Source organism: Galeopterus variegatus, unplaced genomic scaffold, assembly GCF_000696425.1.
Source record: "Galeopterus variegatus unplaced genomic scaffold, G_variegatus-3.0.2 Scaffold3969, whole genome shotgun sequence".
Taxonomy (NCBI): Eukaryota; Metazoa; Chordata; class Mammalia; order Dermoptera; family Cynocephalidae; genus Galeopterus; species Galeopterus variegatus.
The window spans coordinates 186,657-208,627 of record NW_007730080.1 but is presented as its reverse complement, the minus strand read 5'-3'; the positions used below and the strand labels follow the sequence as shown (position 1 = coordinate 208,627).

The following is a 21,971-nucleotide window of genomic DNA, read 5'->3' as shown; positions in this document are numbered from 1 at the left end:
AATAAATAAAAAGAATTTGATTTAAAAAATAAATGAAATTGGTACTAGGATTTCAGCTTGAATTTCACTTATTTTCTGGCTATCATTTCTCTTCATATTATTAGTAAGAGTTAATAAAATAGCTGTAAAATACACCATGGTCAAATTTGAAGAAGTATCTTAGTGAATATAGATTTTAATGAACTAGTATCCGCATAAGTCATGTATATGTTAAAAGGATTCTAATCATGTTCATTAAGAAATAATTAACAAGGATATATAATTTATGTATTCTTATAATGGATAATATGGTCAACAAAATAATAATCGTCTACTATTTATAAGCATTAACTCTTCAGTTTAGTGTGTTTTTAGTCTTTTTAATTTAAGACTTTCTGGTAATGTCATAAGCTATTTCCAATTTTAAAATATTTTAGGCAGAAGAAATAATCATCTTAATTTTGGTCACAGTATGAATATTTATGTTTAATCAACAGCTTTTACCGTTTTGTTCTGGAACCAGAACTGATGTCAGGGACGAATGACATTTCTTCTCTTGGACCAGTCGCAAAATTCCTGGATATCCCTGAATCACCCCTTCTAACCCTCAACATGATTACTCCAGAAGGCTGGTTGGTTGAAACAGTATACAGCAACTGTGACCTTGATAATATTCGCTTGAAGGATGTAAGTTATTGTGTAAAGTCATATAAAGTGAAAGAAATAGGATTAATTCTTATCAGTTATTACAAACATGGCAAGTGAGTGATCATGTGAAGGATGCTCATCAGAATTTTCTTCTTCATAATTCTAAATCCTGATCTAGTCTTCCCTTTGATTTTTAAGTTTTCTTAACTTCCAAATTCAGCTTATCTAGTTTTCTGTGTTCTTAGGTACCTTCACCTTTTTTATTGACTCAGACACCTAGCTCACAAAGACTACTGTAAGGTGAACAATGTAGAAAATATGGAGAGGGACACATGGCAGCTTGGGAGGACACCTTTAAGTACCTCTTTTACCTTTCAGGTTTAATTTTTAATTCGGAGAGGATTTTATCTGAAACTCTTGTTTTGCCTCATGGCTCATAGCCAAAGAAAGCTCAAAGAAAGCAGTCCTACTCTAGATCAGGGTAGAGAGCAGGAAACAAAATTCACTTGGATACTGCAGACGTGGGTTACTGCTTCTTATCACCTCTAACGTGACCCTTGTCTAGTGAGTAGTTAGACTTCACTTCCTTACCTGTTGTCATTCAGTTCACAGCACTATAAAAGAGAGAAGAGAACAGTTTTAAATACACTGAGTCTTTTAAAACATTGAATTTAGAGTAAGAAAATGGATTCAGAAATCAAAAAATCAAAAAAAAGCAGCAGCAGCATTTTAGGAGACTAAGATTGGTGTCCAGAAACTGAAGAGAAAATACTTTTCTCCTCCCTCTGTCCTATTTCCAACTCTGTGTTTGACATCTCTTTTAGAATGTAGCCATTTCCATGACTGAGGCATAAACATTTACCTGTAGTATAATAATTTGGTTTAATTATTTCTCATGCTTCTCACATCTTACCTTTTGCCTGAAGATTTTCCTTACAGGCAAATGTCTTTTGATCCACACATGAGTAGATTCTGTGGGACCCTAGATCACTTCCCTGTAACATACTCACCAGTACCCAACTTGACTGACCTGAAAAAGAACCTAAAACTCAGCCATGGCAATCATCAGAAATCTGTCCTTCAAATCCAGGGAAAGAATAGGAAGGCAACAAAATAATAAAATCTATTAGGAAAAGTTCAGAAATGAACTTGACAAAATGTAAAAAAAAAAAATCCCCTTTTTCTCTTTGATAAGTCAGATCTTTTAACAGAGTATATTGGATTCTTCATAAAGAGAGTGGAGCAGTACTATATTGATAAGATAACCTAAAGACTCTAATGAAAAATATGAAAATATTGTAATGGGAGAATTAATATAGCTTAGAAAAAGATTTTAAATTGAGTCTTCTGATGAATATTTCATTGAACAATTAATGGAGATAACTAAACTTTTGGGGGGGAGTGGCTAATCTGGTAATGTCTATTTAGAAGCTGTTCAAATGAACAGTAGCTGGAAGACTAAAATAAGGGGAAATAATTCCCTGTGTCTTCATTGATTAGGTAAATAAACAGAAGGAAATTATAAATCCTAGCATCTGTAAAAGTTAACTACCTTTCAGGCTCTTCTTTTCCATTGTGTGCTGTACATACTTAGAATATTACCTGCAGCTATCCTAGAAAGACAAGAAAATGCAAATAAAGATATTAGCAAGAGTAGAAAGGAGTTTTAAGTAAAGGGAAAACGTGCACCCTGGCAAAAAATGAGACTAATAATGAGAGATTTATGACCATACACTAGTTTGTGCAAACACTCCTTGCTACATCTTATTCCTGAACGTTACGTAAACACTTGAAGAAAACATTATCTAGAATACTTCCTTAGTGGGACTTTCTTCACATGATTGTAACTACAAAGACTTTATTGCACAATGAACATTAATGCTATAATTAAAGATGATAAAAGTGATTACAGGAAAGCTAAAAGTGAGGTAGTTACTTTTACCTAGGGTTCTGATATTGCTCTTTCAGAGTTTATTATTAGAACTACATCCAGAGACTCTCCAATTATATTTTGTCACAGCATATACCTGAAAGATCAAAATACCTGAAACAACAGTGGTGGTTTATGCAGTCAAGAGGAAGCGGAATAAATAAAAGATTGCTAATAAGAAACAGAGAGTGTCTATGTTAATGTTGAAAGGAGTTCACATAAAAATGTATTAGCCTGCTCTAAAATATAAATTATTTTGAGATCAGTTTTATTGATTACCAATATAGTTGTCAAAGAATTCCTATTTGATTGCTACAGACATAATACAGATCCTAAATAATACTGTATTATGAATGAAAAAAAATTGGATGAACACACACTTCATCTTAGGATCAATTTAGTCCCTTAGCTTACAGTATATAAAATTTACATCTCAAACCATCAAACACAAAATTTGGGAACAGGCACATACCATCAAACACAAAACTTGGGGATATTTTCCCAAATATTGTCCCCTTTGCAAAAGTGAGCGATTTAAACCAAACTTTGGCAAACTTATAAATTTATGTAAGATTTACATTACCTTATAATCGTTACACCTCCAAATCATCTAAAACTAATTTCTTTCTTTCACTTCTCCTGGAAATCTCACCTATCCTTAGTTCTAGATAATTTCTCAAAGTTCAGATTACACCAAAGTCTTTAAGTTCAGCCTTCAGATGCCTTAAGACAAGACACAAGAAAAAGATGTTTTTTATCATTTTACCCATCCCTAGTACTAGACAGCTTGTCAGAATCCAGGTCACAGATGGAGATATTTATCATACCTTTGTTCACTTTGTACAATGTGTCATTGGAATTACACAAAATTATATTAAATAGCAATAAAAATACTACAATAACAAGTGGGATTTAAAGATAATTGTTAACAAACCCAAATATTAGTCTTTATAATTTAACTTAATTTTTTTTTAAAAGGAAGATGCTAACTATTCAGCCACAGAAGAATAGTAAAATAAGTACTTCTTAGAAAAATTAATATGTTCTCAAAGTTATATTTAAAAAGTATTAAATTCATATCTTATATCAACAATTAATATTTATAACATAAATAAAAATATAAAGGAAAGATAGAAATAAACATCAAAAATGATCACTAGCTTTCATATTTTTGCTAAAAATAAGCCTTGAAGATAAACTAACTTAAATCATCTTTATTATCTATTATTTATTATTTATTTATTATTAGGAAACTTGAAGTATTCACTAGAAAGTATTCTTTGAAAAAGGAATTGGCTGTTTTTGGTATTGTGGTTTGAATAAGTCAACAGAATTGAGTCTGTTATATAAAAAATATAAAAACAAGAAATTTTTACATTAAAATGAAGATATTATTAGTCACAAACTGGTTAAATGTATTTGGACTCTGTCCTAATATCTAATTCATAATAAAAAATAGTTAAGGTTTACTTCACAATCACTTTGGGGTACGGTTTTCTTGTCTGTAAAATGAGGGGGCTGAACTAAATAATCTGTACGATCTCTTGCTAACTTTTAACATTCTTATATTCTGGGACTATTACATGGAAATCTTTCCATCCAAGGAAATTGTTATGAGAACTCTGGATACAAGTTAATTAAGTATATGTGAAGTCATCACTAGAACAGCAATAATTGAACAACTAATTTAGAATCCAAATAAAGTTGTTGAATCAAATGCCATCTTCAAAGAAGCTACTTATTTCTTGTTCTGAAAAGGAGTAAAATCATAAGAACAGGTCTCAAGAAAGAAATGCTGTACACAAGTATTTCAGTTATTTCTGAGATAATTAGTCAATGAAAAACAATTTTACAATACAGAATATTTCCAAATACTCTGTAGCCTAAACACAGTAAACAAAAATGTTGGAAACCTCATATGATGAAATAAAATTAGGTATAGGTAACAATCACTGTCTTTAATCTGGTCAGCAAAATCCTTGAACTATGAAAATCCCTTACCATTTGATTTATTTTCATGTTTGGATATGTTGTTCAGATGAAGTAGAGAAAAAGCTTTATCCCCAAAATATTTATTATAACATTTGCAATAGAGGAAAATCTGGAAATAATTGGATGTCAAGCTATTCAAAAAGATATTTATAGGGACAGGGACATTTTCTGAGAGAACTATGTTTAATGAAAAAGCAGGTTACACTTAGAAAAAACTTATGGAGAAAAGAAATAGAAATCAATGTGTCGATGTTTATATGACTTTGGTTTATAGATAGTTCATATTTTTTCTTCTTTCCACTTGGAAGTGGAAAGACTAATTTTTAACATTAATATAAAATTCATTTTTTAAATGAATTACATTAATTTATAATTAAATAATTCTAAACATTAATTTTTTTTAGTTACAAGAAAGCCAGTAGATGATAAAAGCTTTCTAATCAAGTCTGAAGTGGAAACTACAGGGCAACATCAAACCGATGTAGATTCTCTAAGGAATTTCTCATCTAAATTTGTCTTAATGAGATCCTTTGAATAATACAGGTTATGGAGCACCAATTTGTGCTCATGTCTTTCCTGCTTGGTGATATTGCTACGTATTGTCATGATTGGGTAGAGCTGATATCATGAGAAAGAAAAAATTTATCATGAGCTTTTGGTGGTGTTTATACATGAATAAACAAAAGATTTGAAGACACTCATCAATATATGTTGGCTAATATTAAAATAACTACATCTATTTATTACTAAATTTGTACTATGAGGATCACTAATACCAAAACCATGCCATGTTCTCTCCACAGACTGAGAAAACTGTTACAGCAGAATATGAACTAGAATATCTGTTACTTGAAGGACACTGCTTTGATACAATGACAGAACAACCTCCTCGGGGTCTGCAGTTTACACTAGGCACAAAAAATAAACCTGTTATGGTTGATACAATAGTGATGGCCAATCTTGTAAGTATTATAAATATTTAATTGCTGATATTTAATTAGATATTTCAGTGAAATTCTCTGTTTTCCTTATAAGTAAGGTGAAGCAGTCTTAATGTATTTTTATGTAGTAGAAGTTCACTGAAACATCTATTGCTGAATAGCTCACAGAAAACAAAATTGAGTCCTTAAATAAGATAAATAAAACAAAAATGGTAAGAATCATACTTTCAGAATCTCCTTGTACAGATTATTGTACAATCTCTACCCTTGCTTGCAATTCATTTACAGAATTTATTATACAGTTATTAAACACTTTCTTAGATGATTCATGTATATTCTGTCATGGACAATTGGATGTGTTTAATCATGTAACGCAATGATCATTTTTTCTTATCTTCAAAGGGATATTTTCAGTTAAAAGCAAACCCTGGTGCTTGGATACTGAAATTACGCCAAGGAAAATCTGAAGATATTTATCAAATAGTTGGGTGAGTTGTATTAACAACTTTTAAATCTTTATATGTAAATAAGTTTCTAGTGTGATATAACCAAGGTCATCAAAACAACCATTAAAATGTTAGCAAGACTGGGCTAGGTCAGGCATCAGCAAGATGGCAGAATTGTACTTTCCAGTGCTCACACCCCCGCAGAAACATCAATCTGAACAACTGTTCATGCACAAAAATACCTTCATGAGAGCTAAGGAAACTGGGTGAGATATTACAGCACCTGGGTGTAGCACAGAAATAAGAAAAGATGCGTTGAAGAGGGTAGGAAGGACAGTTTTACGTTTAGCACCAGGGGAGCCCCTGTGGACCCAGGCTTCAGGCTGGCCCCTGCAGATTCAGGATCCAGGCCCAACCCAGCACCAGGTAAGCCCCTGTGGACCAAAGCTTCAGGCCTACCCCTGCAGACCCAATCAACAGGTCTTCCCAGTGAATCCAGGCAGCAGCACCCAGGCCCAACCCTGCAGTCTCAGGTACCAAGCCAGAACAAACCAAGTCCAAAGTTAGTAGAAGGAGGGAAATAAAGATCAGAATAGAAATAAATGAAATGGAGATGAGAAACAATAGAACTGAACAATAGAAAAGATCGAGGAAACTGAGTTGGTATTTTTGAAAAGATAAAATTGACACGCATTTAGCTAGACTAAGAAAGAAAGAAAAAACTCAAAACTAGAAATGAAAAAAGGAAACATTACAACTAATATCACAGAAATATGAAGTATTATAAGTCTGAACAATTATATGCCAACAAGTTGAGTAACCTAGGAAAAGTGGATAAATCCCTAGGCACTATAACTTACCAAGCCTGAATCACAAAGAAGTAGAAAATCTGAACAGACCAATAATGAATAAGGAGATTGAGTTAGTAATAAAAAGTCTCCCATCAAAGTAAAGCCCAAGACCTGATGGCTTCAGTGCTGAATTCTTCCAAACATTTAAAGAAGAGCTAATACCAATCCTTCTCAACCTCTTCCCTCAAAAAATAGAAATGGAGGAAATACTTCCCAACTCATTTTATGAGGCCAGCATTACCTGATACAAAAGCCAGACAGTGACACTACAACAAAAAGACAATTACAGGTCAATATACCTCATGATCATAAATATAAAAATCCTCAATAAGATAATAGCAAACCAAATGCAATGGCACATTAAAAGAATCATTCACCATGATCAAGTGAAATTTTTCCCAGGGTTGCAAGAATGGTTCGACATACACAAATCTATAAATGTGATACTGCACATTAACAGAATGAAGAACAAAAAACATATAATATCTCAATAGATGCATAAAAAGCATTTGACAAAATTCAGCATTCTTTCATGATAAAAACTCTCAACAAGTTAGGTATAGAAGAAATGTACCTCTAAACAGTAAAGGCTACATATATGACAAGCCCATAGCTACCATCGTATTCAATGGCAAAAAGTTGAAAGCTTCTCCTGTAAGAGGAGGAGGAAGACAAGTGTGCTCACTCTCGCCATTTCTGTTCAACATGGTACTGGGAGTTGTATCCAGAGAAAGTGAGCAAGAAAAAGAAAAAAGTCATCCAAATTAGAAAGGAAGAAGTCAAATTGTCCCTGTTAGCAAACAAAATCTTATATATAGAAAACTAAAGACACCACCAAAATACTTTTGGAACTACTAAATGAATTCAGTAAAGTTGCAGGATACAAAGTCAACATACAAAAATCAGTAGCATTTCTATACACCTATAATGAGCAAGCTGAAATCAAGAAAGCAATTCCATTTAACAATAGGTACAAAACAAAATACTTAGGAATGAATTTAACCATGGAAGTAAAAGACCTGTACACTGAAAACTATAAAATATTGATAAGGGAAATTGAAGAGTATCATGTTCACAGATTGGAAGAATTAATATTATTAAAATATTCACACTACTCAGAGCAATCTACAAATTCAGTGTAATTCCTATCAAAATTTCAATGACATTTCTCACAAAAATGGAAAACATAATTCTACTGTTCATATGGAACCACAGAAGACTGGATATCCACATGCAGAAGAATGAAATTAGACCCTTATCTTTGATTTAAAAATCAACTCAAAATGGATTGAAGATTTAAACATAAGACCTGGCAGTATAAAACTACTAGAAGACAATACAGGGGAAAAGCTCCATGATATTGGTTTGAGCAATGATTTTTTTAATATCACCCCAAAAAGACAGGCAACAAAACTGAAAATGGGCAAATTGGATTACCTCAAACTGAAATGATTCTGCACAGCAAAGGAAACAGTCAACAGAATGAAGAGAAAACCTATGGTATGGGAGAAAATATTTGCAAAGTATACATCTGGTAAGAGATTAATATCTGAAATATATAAGGAACTCAAACATTTCAACAAAAGACTCCATTAAAAAATTGGCAAAAGTCATGAATAGGCATTTCTTAAAAGAAGACATTCAGATGCCCAACAGATGTATGAAAAAAGCTCAACATCACTAGTCATCAGGGAAATGCAAATTAAAACCACAATGGGATATCACCTTACACCATTAGGATGGCTATTACCAAAAAGACATGATGATAAATGTTGGCAAAGATGAGGCAAAATGGGAATGAAATTTGTACAGCCATTATGGAAAATTGTATGGGGGTTCTGAAGAAAATTAAAAATGGAACTACCATATTATCCAGCAGTCCCACTACAGGTATATATCCAGAGGAAGTGAAATCAGGATGTCAGAAAGATGTCTGCAATGCCATGTTTATTGCAGCATTATTCACAGTAACTGCGATATGGAAAAAACCTAAGTATCCATTAACAGATGAATGGATTTTTTAAATTATGGCATATATAGAGAGTGAAATATTATTCAGTCTTAAAAAAGGAAATCCTGTTATTTGCAACAACATGGATGAAACTGGAGGACATTATGTTAAGTGAAATGAGCCAGGTACAGAAAGACAAATCCCACATGATCTCACTTACATGTAGAATCTAAAAAACTTGAACTCCTAGAAGCAGAGAGTAAAATTATTGTTACCAGGGGCTACGGTGGGAGGGTGGGGGGATTTGGGAGTTGCTGATTAATATACAATTTCTGTTGGATAGGAGGAATAACTTCAAGAGATATGTTGTACGTCATGGTGACTATAATTAATAACAAAGTATTCTTTTTTTATCTGCCCTTTTTTTCTTAAATCTCTACACAACATAAACATTTTTTATGGCCCTTTACCAATTTCTCCCTAATCCTTCTTCCCCTCCTCCTTTCCCACCTGTGGTGACCACAGTTTTCTTCTATCCTTTAGAAAGTTCAAGGAATTATTGTGATGGTTGGGTCTGTCTTTCTTTTCTCTAAGTTGATTCATGTTGCTGCAAATGGCAGAATTTCATTACTTTTTATGGCAGAGTAGTATCCGTTGTGTATATATACCACATTTTCCTTATCCAGTCATCCATCGGTGGACATTTACGTAAGCTCCAACTCTTAGCTATTGTAAACAGAGCTGTGATAAATATGGGAATGCAGGTGTCCCTTCCACGTGATTTCCATTCCTTTGGGTATACATCCAGTAGTGGGATTGCTGGATCATATGGCAGTCCTGTCTGTAGTTGTCTGAGGAACATCCATACTGATTTCCACATGGCTACACTAATTTATAGGCCCACCAACAGTGTGGGAGAGTTCCCCTTTCTCTGCATCTTCCCCAGCATTTGTTATTCTCTGTCTTTTTGATGGCTAGTTTAACTGCTGTGAGATGATTTTTCAATGTGGTTTTGATTTGCATTTCCCTGATGCTTAGTGATGTTGAGCGTTTTTTCATGTGTCTGTTGTCCATTTGTATATCTCCCTTTGAGAAATGCTTATTCAGCTCTTTTGCCCATTATTTATTTATTTATTTATTTATTTATTTATTTTCCTTTTTGTCTTTTTTACTGACCGGTAACGGGATCGCAACCCTCGGTGTCGCGCCCGTACCGGGGACCGGCAACGGGATCGCAACCCTTGGTGTTGCGCCCATACCATGCTCAGCCAGTGAGCGGGAACCGGTCTCCACATGGGATCCGAACCCTCGGCAGGAGCGCCGCCACACTCCCAAGCGGCACACTCTCCAGTGCACCACCGGGCTGGCCCTTTTGCCCATTTTTTAATTGGGTTACTTACTTTTTTACTGTTAAATTGTTTGAGTTCCTTGTATAATCTGGATATTGTCTTAGTTTGTGCTGCTGTAACAGAAATACCTAAGACTGGGTAATTTATAAGGAAAAGAGGTATATTCTGGAACAGCTGCATCTGGTGCAGGCCTCAGGCTGCTTCTACTCATGGCAGAAAGTGGCAGGCAGCCGGTGGGTACAGCAGATCACATGGTGAGAGGAAGCAAGAGAGAGAGAGGAGGTGCCAGGGTCTTTTAAACAACCAGCTCTCGCAGGAATTAATAGAGCAAGATCTCATTCAGGACCCTCACCCCCCAAGGAGAGCATTAATCCATTCATGAGGGATCTGCCCCCATGACACAAATAGCTTCCAACACTGTCTCACTGGGAATCAAATTTCCATATGAGTTTTGGGGGAACAACACATCCAAACTCTGTCATTCCACCCCTAGACCCCCAAAACTCTTGTCACTCTCACATACAAAATACAATTTTTCCATCCCAACAGTCACAAAAGTCTTAGCTTTTTTCAGCACCAACTTAAAAGTCCAAAGTCCAAAGTCTCATCTGAGACGAAAGGCAAAACTCCTTCCAGCTATGAACCTGTAAAAATCAAAACCAAATTTATCTACTGCCAAGATACGATGGTGGAACAGACATTGTGTATACATTCTCATTGCAAAAAGAAGGAATAGGCCAGAAAGAAGGAGAAGCAGGCCCCAAACAAGTTAGAAACCCAGCAAGAAAGACATTAAGTCTTAAAGGTCCAAAATAATCTTTGACTCCAAGTCCTACATCCTGGGCACAATGGGGCATCTGGGCCCCCAAAGCCTTGGGCAGCCTCGTTCCCACAGCTCTGCCAGGCACAGCCCACTGGGCAGCACTGGTGCCTGTGGCTTTTCCAGGCCAGCATTGTACATTGGCAGTGGCCCTACAGTTCCGAGGTCCTGGTGGCAGCCCCACTGCCTTGGCTCTACCAGACATTTCCCTTGTGGGGGCTCTCTGTGGGGGCTCCAACCCCACTTTCCTGCTCAGCATTGCCCTAGTAGATTGCCTCTGCAGCAGCTCCACCCCTGAGGTAGGTCTCTGCCTGGGCCCCCAGGCTTTTCCATACATCCTCCGAAATCTGGGTGGAGGCTGCCACGCCTTCACTGCTCTCATGTCCTGCTGACCTGCAGACTTAACATGACATGGACATCACCAGGGTTTCAGGCTTCTACTCTCCAGAGCTATTGCACAAACCATAATTGGGGCCACTTGAGGCAGGGCTGCTCCAGCCAGAACAGCTGGGATACAGGGAGCAGATTCCCAAGGGCAGCTGCACCCCTGGTCTGTCCTCCAGGACAACTCAGTCCTTCTAGGCCTCAGGATCTGTGAAGGGAGGGGCAGCCTTCTAGACTTCTAAAATGCCTTTAGGGCCTTTTTTGCATTGCCTTGGCCATTAGCATCTGGCTGCCTCACTGCCAAGTAAATGTCTTTACCAGCCAGTTTATCTGCTTCACCCTTGTGTTTTCCTCCTGCTCTCTGCTTCTCTACCACATGGCCAGGCTGCAAATTTTCTACATCTTTATGCTCTGCTTTTCTTTTAAATTCTGGCTTTACATCATGCCTCTGCTGCCATAACTCACAGTAGGCTGTTAGAAGTAACCATGCAGCTTCCTTAATGCTTTGCTGCTTGGAAATTTCTTTCACCAAACATTCTGGTTCACAGCTCTTAAGTCCCACCTTCCACAAAGTCCTGGGGCATAGACACAATGCAGCCAAGTTTCTAGCTATGGTGTAGCAAGAGTGATCTTTTGTCTAATTCCCCATAAGTTCCTCATTTCTGTTTGAGACATTATCATCCACATGGTGTTACTGTCCACTTTTCTGTGAACATTCTGTTCATAACAGTTTAACCATTTAACTCTAAAATGTTCCAAACACTCTCTCATCTTTTTATCTTCTTCTAAGTCCTCCAAACTGCTCCAGCCTTTGCCCATTACCCAGTTCCAAAGCTGCTTCCACATTTTCAGGTATCTGTATGGCAACACCCCACTCCTCGGTACCAATTTTCTGTCTTAGTTCATTTGTGTTGCTAACAGAAATACCTGACACTGGGTAATTTATAAAGAGAAGGGGTTTATTTGGCTTACAATTCTGGGAAAGCTGTGTCTGGTGTGGGCCTCAGGCTGCTTCTACTCATGGGGGAAAGCAGCAGGCAGCTGGCAGGTACAAGCAGGTCCATATGGTGAGAGGAGGCAAGGGAGAGAGAGGAGGTGCCAGGGTCTTTTAAACAACCAGCTCTTGTGGGAACTAATAGAGTGAGAACTTAATCACTACCCCTATTCCGCCAGGATCTGCCTCCATGAGGGATCTGCCCCCATGACTCAAACAGCTCCTAACACTGCCAGGTTGGAGATCTCATTTCCACATGAGTTTTGGTGGGGACAACACATCCAAACTCTATCATAATCCCTTGTCAGATACATAGTTTGCAGGTATTTTCTCACATTCTGTAAGTTGTCTTTTCATTCTTTGTCTTTCATGTCTTTCATTCAGAGTTCCTTTTACTGTGCAGAAGCTTTTAATTTGATATAATCCCATTTATTTATTTTTCCTTTTGTCACCTGTGTTTTGGGGGTCTTGTTCATAGTCTTTGCCCAGTCCTACTTCCTGAAGTGTTTCCCCTATGGTTTTTTTTAGTAGTTTTATAGTTTGGGGTCTTATATATAAGTGTTTATTCCATTTTGAGTTGATTTTGATAAATGGCAGGAGGTATATGTCTAATTTCATTCCTCTACATATGAATGTCCAGTTTTCCCAGCACCACTTATGGAAGAGGCAGGCCTTTCCCCAATTAATGCTTCTGTTGCCCTTGTCAAATATCGTTGGCTGTACATATGTGGGTTGGTTTCTGGCTTCTCTGTTCTGTTCCATTGGTCAGAGTGTCTGTTTTTAATGCAAGTGTCATGCTATTTTGGTTACTATAGCTTTGTAGGATAATTTGAAGTCAGGTAGTGTAATGCCTCCAGCTTTATTGTTTTTGCTCAGGATTGCTTTGGCTATTTGGGATCTTTTGTTGTTCCATATAAATGCTTAAATTGTTTTTTCTGTTTCTTTGAAAAATATCATTGGCATTTTGGTGGTGATTGCATTGAATCTGTAGATTGCTTTCAGGAGTATGGACATTTTCACAATGTTAATTCTTGCAATCCAAGAGCATGGAATGTCTTTCATCTTTTAGCGTTCTCTTTAATTTCTTTCAGTAGTGATTTGTAGTTCTCATTGTAGACATTTTTTGCATTGGTTAAATTGATTCCTAGTGTATTATATTTTTTGGTCACTGTTGTAAATGGGCTTGCTTTCTTGATATCTTTTTCTGTTAGCTTATTGTTGGAGTATAAAAATGCTACTGATTTTTGCATGTTGATTTTGTATCCTGCAACTTTATAGAAATCATTTATCAACTCTGAGTGTTTGTTTGTAGTCTTTAGGTTTTTCTATATATAAGATCACATCATCTGCAGACAGGGACAGTTTGACTACTTTTCCATTATGGATGACCTTTATTTCTTTCTCCTCTGATTGCTCTGGCTAATACTTCCAGTACTGTGTTAAATAGGAGTGGTAAGAATGGGCATCCTTGTCTTAATCCTGTTCTTAAGGGAGAAGCTGTTAGCTTTTCCCCATTCAGGATGATATTGGCAGTGGGTTTGTCATATATGGCTTTTATTGTGGTGAGATACTTTCCTTCCATAACTAATTTGTTGAGAGTCTTTATCATGAAGGGATGTTGAATTTTATCAAATGCTTTTTCTGCATCTATTGAGATAATCATATGGTTTTTGTCCTTGATTTTGTTGATATGGTACACCACATTTATTGACTTGCTTATGTTGAATCATCCTTGCATCCCTGGGATAATCCCACTTGATCGTGGTGTATAATTTTTTTGATGTGTTGCTGTATTCTGATTGCTAATATTTTGTTGAGGATTTTTGCATGTTCATCAGAGATATTGGTCTGGAGCTTGCTTTCTTTGTTACGTCTTTGTCTGATTTTGGTATCAGGATGATGCCGGCCTCATGGATGAGTTTGGGAGAAATGCCTTTGCTTCGATTGTTTGGAATATTTTGAAGAGAATTAGTATTAATTCCTCTTTAAAGGTCTGGTAGAATTTATTGGGATGGCAGTAAAGCCATCCAGTCCTAGGTTTTTCTTTGTTGGGAGACTGCTGATTACATCTTCAATATCATTGCTTGTTATTGGTTTATTCAGGTTCTGTGTCTTCTTGGTTCAGTCTTGGTAGTTTATATGTGCCCAGAAATTCATCCATTTCCTCCAGATTTTCAACTTTGTTAGCATATAGTTGACTATAATAGTCTCTAATGATTCTTTGCATTTCTGTGGTATAGGTTTTAACATCTCCTTTTTAATTTGATTTTTGTTATTTGTGTCTTCTTTCTTCCTTTTTTAGTTAGCCTAGCTGATGGCTTGTCTATTTTATCTTCTTAAAAACAAAAAAAACAACTTTTTGTTTCATTGATCTTTTGTATTGTTTTTTATGTTTCTATTTCATTTAGTTCTGCTCTGATCTTAATTATTTCTGTCTATTAATTTGGGGATTGGATTGTTCTTGTTTTTCTAGTTCTTTGAGGTGTAGCATTAGGTTTTTATTTGCAGTCTTTCTATTCTTCTGAAGTGTTTATTATGATAAACTTCCCTTCTAGGACTGCATCTGTAGTATCCCACAGGTTTTGATATGATGTGTCATTATTTACACTAGATTCAAGAAATTTTTTGATTTCCTGTTTAATTTCTTCTTAGACCCATATGTCATTCAAGAGCATGTTGTTTAATTTCCATGTGTTTGTATAGTTTCCAAAGTTAGGCTTGTTATTGATTTCTAGTTTTAATCTGTTGTTGTCTAAAAAGATACTTGAAATGATTTCAGTTTTTTAAAATTTGTTGAGACTTCATTTGTGACCTAACATGTGGTCTATCCTGGAGAATGTTCCATGTGCTGATAAGAAGAATGTATATTCTGTAGTTGTTTGATGAAATGTTCTGTAGATATCTGCCAGCTCCAATTGGTCTAAAGTGCAGTTTAAGTCCTGTATTTATCTGTTGATTTTTTGCCTAGATGATCTTTCCAGTGCTGAGAGAGGGGTGTTTAGGTCCCCTACTATTATCATATTATCTCTTTCTTTAGGCCTAATAGTGTTTGCTTTATATATCTGGGTGCTCTGCTGTTGGGTGCATATATGTATTTATGATTGTTATATCTTTCTGGATAGATTCATTTACCATTATATAGTGACCTTCTTTGTCTCTTCTTATTGTTTTTGGTTAAAGTCTATTTTACCCAATATAAGAATAGCTACTACTACTTGTTTGGGGCTTCCATTTGCATGGTATATCTCTTTCCATCCCTTCGCTATTAGTCTGTGTGTGTCTTTGCATGTGAGGTGAGTCAGTTGAAAACATCATATAATTGGGTCTAGCATTTTAATCCAGTCTGTGTCTTTTAAATGGGGTGTTTAATCCATTTACATTTAGGGTTGTTATTGAGAAGAATTGTCTTGGGCTGGCCACTTAACTCAGTTGGTTAGAGCACAGCCTTATAAGATGAAGGTCATAGGTCTGTTTTCCCATACTAGCCAGTCACACACACACACAAAAAAAATGGGGACTGGCCAGTTAGCTCAGTTGGTTAGAGCACAGTGTTATAACAGCAAGGTCAAGGGTTCGTATCCCTGTACTAGCCAACCGCAAAAAAAAAAAGAAAAGAAAAAAAATAGAAAGGCATTGTCTTCCTGGAATGTTATTGGTTTTTGTTTGGATGTTTTATATATCTTTTGTTCCTTTCTTCCTCTTCTATTTTTTGTCTTTCTTATTTGTTGGGTTTTTGAGGTGGTAAGATTTAGTTTCTTTCTCACTTGCATTTTAGTTCTACCAATGGGTTTTGTTCTTTCTTGTGTAATCATGGTAGTGATTATCATTTTTTGGATTCCACATGCAGGACTCCCTTGAAGATTTTTTACAGGGCTGGTCATGTGGTGGTGAACTCCTGCAGTTTTTATTTGTCTGGAAAATACACTATTTCTCACTCATTTCTGAAGGATAGCCTTGCTGGGTATGGTATTCTTGGCTGGGAATTTTATTCTTTTAGTATTTTGAATGTATCATTCCATTTTCTTCTGGCCTGTAGAGTTTCTGTTGAGAAGTCTGTTGTTAGTCTTATAGGGGCTCCCTTTCGAGACTCTACTCTTGTTCTTTTAGGATTCTCTCTTTGTCTTTGAGTTTTGCCAGTTTGACTTTAATGTGTCTTGGGTAGGATCTTTTTGGGTTAAATCTGTTTAGGGAGATCTTTGAGCCTCCTGGATCTGAAGGTCTGTGTCTCTCCCTATACCTGGGAAGTTTCCTGTTGTTATTTCATGAATAGGTTTTCTATTCCTTTTCCTTCCTCCCCTTCTGGAGCACCCATGATTTGAACATTTATTTGCTTAAGGTTGTCTGCTGGCTCTCTTATATTTTCTTCATTTTTTAAAATTCTTTTTTCCTTTATTTGGTCTGTCTGGGTTATTTTGAAATGACTGTCTTTAAGATCAGAAATTCTCTGTTCTTCTTCCTCTAGCCTGCTGCTTAAGCTCTTGGTAGTGTTTATTTTGTTGAGTGAATGTTTCAGTTCCATGTGTTCTGCTATATTCTTTTTTAAGATATTGGATAGAGTATGGACATATTGTCTCCCAAAAAACTCATTTGGAAATCTGATCTCTGGTGTGGAAGTGTTGGGACCTGTTTGAGTTGTGGGGGTGAATCCCTCATGAATGGGTTAATGTTCTCCCAGGGGGCTAGGGGTAGTGAGTGAGTTCTCTCTCTGTTAGTTCTCACAAGAGCTGATTGTTTAAAAAACCCTGGCACCTCCCCTCTCTCTCTCTCTCTCCCGCTTCCTGTCACCATGTGATCTGCTTATACCAGCCAGCTGCCTGCTACTTTCTGCCATGAATAGAAGCAGCCTGAGGCCTGCGCCAGATGCTTCTGTCGCCGAATCATGAGCCACGTAAATCTCTTTTCTTTATGAATTATCCAGTTTCAGGTATTCTTTCATAGCAACACAAAACAGACTAATACAGAAAATTGGTACTGAGGAGTGGGGTGTTGCTTTACAGGTACTTGAAAAGGTGGAAGCAGCTTTGGAACTGGGTAATGGGCAAAGGTTGGAGAAATTTGGAGGACTCAGAGGAAAACAAAAAGATGAGGGAATGTTTAGAACATTTTAGAGATTAGTTAAATGGTTTTGACCAGAATGCTGGTAGAAATGTTGACAGTAAAGGCTATGCTGATTATGAGGTTTCAGATCGAAACAAGGAACTTACTGGGAATTGGACAAAAGATCACCCTTGCTACACCATAGCAAGGAATTTGGCTGCATTGTGTCTATGCCCCAGGACTTTGTGGAAGGTAGGACTTAAGAATTGTGAACCAGAATGTTTTGCAGAAGAAATTTCTGAGCAGCAAAGAATTAAGGAAGCTGTATGACTACCTGTAACAGTCTATGCTGAGTTATGGCAGCAAAGATATGACGTAACACCAGAATTTATAATTAAAAGGGAATCAGAGCGTAAAGATTTAGAAAATTTGCAGTCTGGCTGTTTGGTAGAGAAGCAGAGAGCAGGATAAAAATCGAAGGGTGAAGCAGATAGAATGATTGTTAAAGACTTTAGCATGGCCATGAGGCAGCAAGATGCTAGTTGCCAAAACAATAGGAGAAAGGCACTGAAGGCATTTCAGAAGTCTGGAGGGGCACCCCTACTATCACAGGCCTGAAGGCCTAGGAAAACTGAGTTGTTCCAGAAGACAGACCAGGGCACAGCTGTTCTCAGGAACCTGCTCTCTGCAGCCCAGCTGCTCTAGCTGGAGCAGCCCTGCCTCACGTGTCCCCAGTTTGGTTTGTGCGGCGGGTCTGGAGAGCAAAAGCCAGAATCCTTGGTGGCATCCATGTCATGTTAAGTCTGTAGGCCAGCAGAACATGAGAGCAGTGACATGGCAGCTTCCACCCAGATTTCAGAGAATGTATGGAAAAGCCTGGGGGGCCCAGGCAGAGACCTGCTACAGGGGCAGAGCCACTACAGAGGCCATCTACTAAAGCAGAGCCGAGCACAAATGTGGGGTCAGAGACCCCACAGAGAAAGCCCACTTTGGAAAATATCTAGTAGAGCCTAGGGAGGGGGGCTGTTGCCAGGACCCCAGAACTGTAGGGTCCCTGGCAATGTGCAATACTGGCCTGCAAAAGCTGCAGGTACCAGAGCAGCCCAGTGGGCTGTGCTCGGAAGAGCTGTGGGAGCAGGGTTGCCCCAGGCTTTGGGGGCCCAAATACCGCATTGTGCCCAGGATGCAGGACTTGGAGTCAAAGATTATTTTGGGCATTTAAGATTTACTGTCTGCCCTGCTGGTTTTTGGACTTGTTTTGGGGCCTGTTTCTCATTTCTTCTGGCCTATTCCTCCCTTTTTGAATGGGAACCTATACCCAATGTCTGTTCCACCATTGTATCTTGGAAGTAGATAATTTTTACAGGTTCACAGCTGGAAGGAGTTTTGCCTTTAGTCTCAGATGAGACTTTGAACTTTTAAGTTGGTGCTGGAACAAGCTATGACTTGGGACTGTTGGGATGGAATGATTGTATTTTGTATGTGAGAGTAAAATGGGTTTTAGGGGGCCAGGGTGGAATGGTAGAGTGTGGATGTGTTGTTCCCCAAAACTTGTGGAAATCTGATTCTCAGTGTGGCAGTGTTGGGAGCTGTTTGAGTCATGGTGGTGAATTCAGGAGTGCGGGTAGTGAGAGAGTTCTCACTTTATTAGTTCCTGCAAGAGCTGGTTGTTTAAAAGACCCCAGCAGCTCCCCTCTCTCTCTGTTGCTTCCTCCCACCATGTGATCTGCTTGTGCCTGCCACTTTCCATGAGTAGAAGCAGCCTGAGGCCTGCACCAGCTGCAGCTGTCCCAGAATCATGAGCCAAATAAACCTCTTTTCTTTATAAATTACCTAGTTTTAGGTATTCTGTTATAGCAACACAAAACAGACTAATACAGTATTAATCTCTTTGTAAATTTCCTCCTTCATATCCTGGATTATTTTTCTCATTTCATTATGTTGTCTGAGTTTTCTTTATCTCCTTGAGTTTCCTTAAGATTGTTACTTGGAATCCTTTTTCAGTCATTTTAAGGGTTTCCTGCTATATAGGGTCTGGTATTTGAGAATTATTGTTTTCTTTTGGTGGTGTCATGGTCTTGGCTTTTTATATATACAGTATGGCTACATTGATGTCTGGTCATCTAGTAGAGCAGTTGCTTTTCCTGTTATTCTGGAGTGAGCTTTGAAGAAAGAGACTTTCTTTTCTTTTTGCAGTCTCCACTGGTGACTCTTATTGTTTCAATACAGTTGAGTGGGCAACAGGCCATCTACACAGTGGCTGTGCCTGCTACTATGGTGGTGAGCCATCCTTGCAGCCTCAGTGGCTGCAGTGGTGGCTGTGGTGCACCACCTGGCAAAAGTGGTGTTTTCAGTATGCTCCTGCTTTCTGGTGGATGGAGGTGCTGCCCATGGCTCCTGCCTAGGATAACATGTGTGTTCCTGCCTTCTGCCAGGTGGTTTGGGCTGCCCATGGCTCCTGCTTAAGAAGACACTGTGTCTGCTCTTCAAAGTATTCTTGAAAATTGCTGAGAGTAGATTTAGTGTTCTCACCACAAAAAATATGTGAAGTAATACATATGTTAATTAGCTCAAATTTAGCCATTCCACAGTGTATATGTATTTCAAAACTTGTTATACATGATAAATATATAAAACTTAAAATAGGGCCGGCCCGGTGGCACACTGGATAAGTGCGCCGCTTGGGAAGCGCAGCGGCGCTCCCGCCTGAGGGTTCGGATCCCACATGCAGACCGGTTCCCGCTCACTGGCTGAGCGAGGCGCGGGGGCAACACCGAGGGTTGCAATCCCGTTGCCGGTCCCCGGTCCGGTACGGGGGCAACACTGAGGGTTGCGATCCGTTGCCGGACACAGAAAAAGACAAAAGAAAAAAAAAAAAAAAAACAAAACTTAAAATAATTAATTGCAAAATGATCCACAAATACCACCAGTATAAAACACAGACTACTTATAAAACTACAACATTTGTTCCTATATTGTTTTATTTCAAAAGTATAAAAGGTATGTCTAAAATATACTTCTTGTTTTCTATTTTATCTTTTATTGATTATTTTCTGTAGACTTTTCCATGCATTAGCATAATTCACATATTATTAATGACAATAAAGTGTCTTTATATCTTATATAACAAAGACATTATTCCTGGGTTTTGTTCAGTTTTTCCTTTTTATATATAAGAATTATTGTTTCATTTTGTTTTGTTTTAACAGACATTTTTCTGCTCATCAATGAACCATAGTAAAAAGCAGGGATTATCACACTTTTTCTGTTAAGAAGCCAATAGTACATACTGTATTTAATGTTTGTCTGAGTGGACATACGGTCTTTGTCAATATTCTTCCTTTTTTTAACAATAATTTTTAAAATGTAGAAACCATTTTTAGCTCAGGGGCTGTACACAAGCCACCATCCTGATTTGGCACAATGGCAATAGTTGGCCAATCCCTAACAAAATCTTTTTTATACCCTTAATAAATATCTCTAGATTTAATTTATTTCAGTAAGTATTCAGCACCTATTATTATATCATACATTGTGGTTAACAAACATAATAAAGGACTATGGGTTTTTACGTTTTTTTCAATGCTCTTTCTGCTTTACCTTATACTGTGCATAGCTCATAATGTCATTCAATAAATATGCTTAATGACTTAATGCTCATACAGCTGGGAATGCTTAGTTCTGTGATAGGGAGGTGGGTAGAGGGAAGTCAGTGTTGACGTAAGATAGTACTTCAGGAGAGTTTTGAAGAATTAATAGGAAGTTGCTAGTCGTACCACAGGCAGAACATTCCAGGAAGAGGGTGGACATGCAAATCTGTCATCTAAAACTCTTAGGGCCAAAAAGCACATTAAGAAGTGCTTATCTTTGTTAGTCATTAGGAAAATGCACATTAAAATTACAGTGAGATATGCCACATTCTATTAGAATAGCTAACTTTATAAAGACTGGTAATACTAAGTGTTGGTGAGGATATGAAGCAGTAGCAGCTGCTGTTCACTGCCAGTGGGAATGTAGAATGGCTCAACTACTTTGGAACAGTTTGTCAGATCCTTAAAACTTTATATGTATACCTATCATGTGATCCACACATTTCTTTCATAGGTATTTACCCAAGAGAAAAGGAAATATATGTCCATACAAATACTTGTACACTTATTTTTCATAGCAGCTTTATTTGTAATTGCCAGAAACTGGAAACAACCCAAATATCAACAAATGGAGGAATAATCAAAATGTGATATATTCATATGATGGCATAGTACTTAGTGAAAAAAAGAAATAAACTATTGATACACAAAATAATGTAGGTGAATCTCAAAATAATTATGCTGAGTGAAAAACACATAGCAGAAAAAGAGGACATACTGTATAATTCTTTTTATAATTTATAAAACAGTAGATAGTACAGACTGTAATGACAGAAATCACTTGGAGAGGTGGAGCAGGTAGGTGAAAGTACGGAAGAAAAGTATTGGAGACAAACAGGTGAACAATACATAGTTCCTACCTTCCACAAATCATTCCCATGGGAAAAATAGTGAAGAAAATGAATGACTATTATACATTCTAAGTGTGAAAAAGAGTGCTATGGTAATATAGAAAGTAAGCAAAATATCCTGTAACATGTATATTTACTTTTATATAAG

The 21,971-nt window shown here is 37.2% G+C and overlaps 1 protein-coding gene across 1 annotated transcript in view; it reads left to right on the top strand.

Annotated features, from left to right (window-relative positions):
* Window positions 1–382: 382 nt before the first annotated feature.
* The window catches only part of UGGT2 (UDP-glucose glycoprotein glucosyltransferase 2), a 57,464-nt gene continuing 35,875 nt past the window's right edge, over window positions 383–21,971 (top strand). Inside the window, exons 1-3 of the mRNA XM_008586381.1 lie at window positions 383–666; window positions 5,353–5,511; window positions 5,893–5,978. Of these exons, the coding sequence (XP_008584603.1) occupies window positions 508–666; window positions 5,353–5,511; window positions 5,893–5,978 (404 nt within the window). The 5' untranslated portion in view covers window positions 383–507. The remainder of the gene's footprint in view (window positions 667–5,352; window positions 5,512–5,892; window positions 5,979–21,971) is intronic.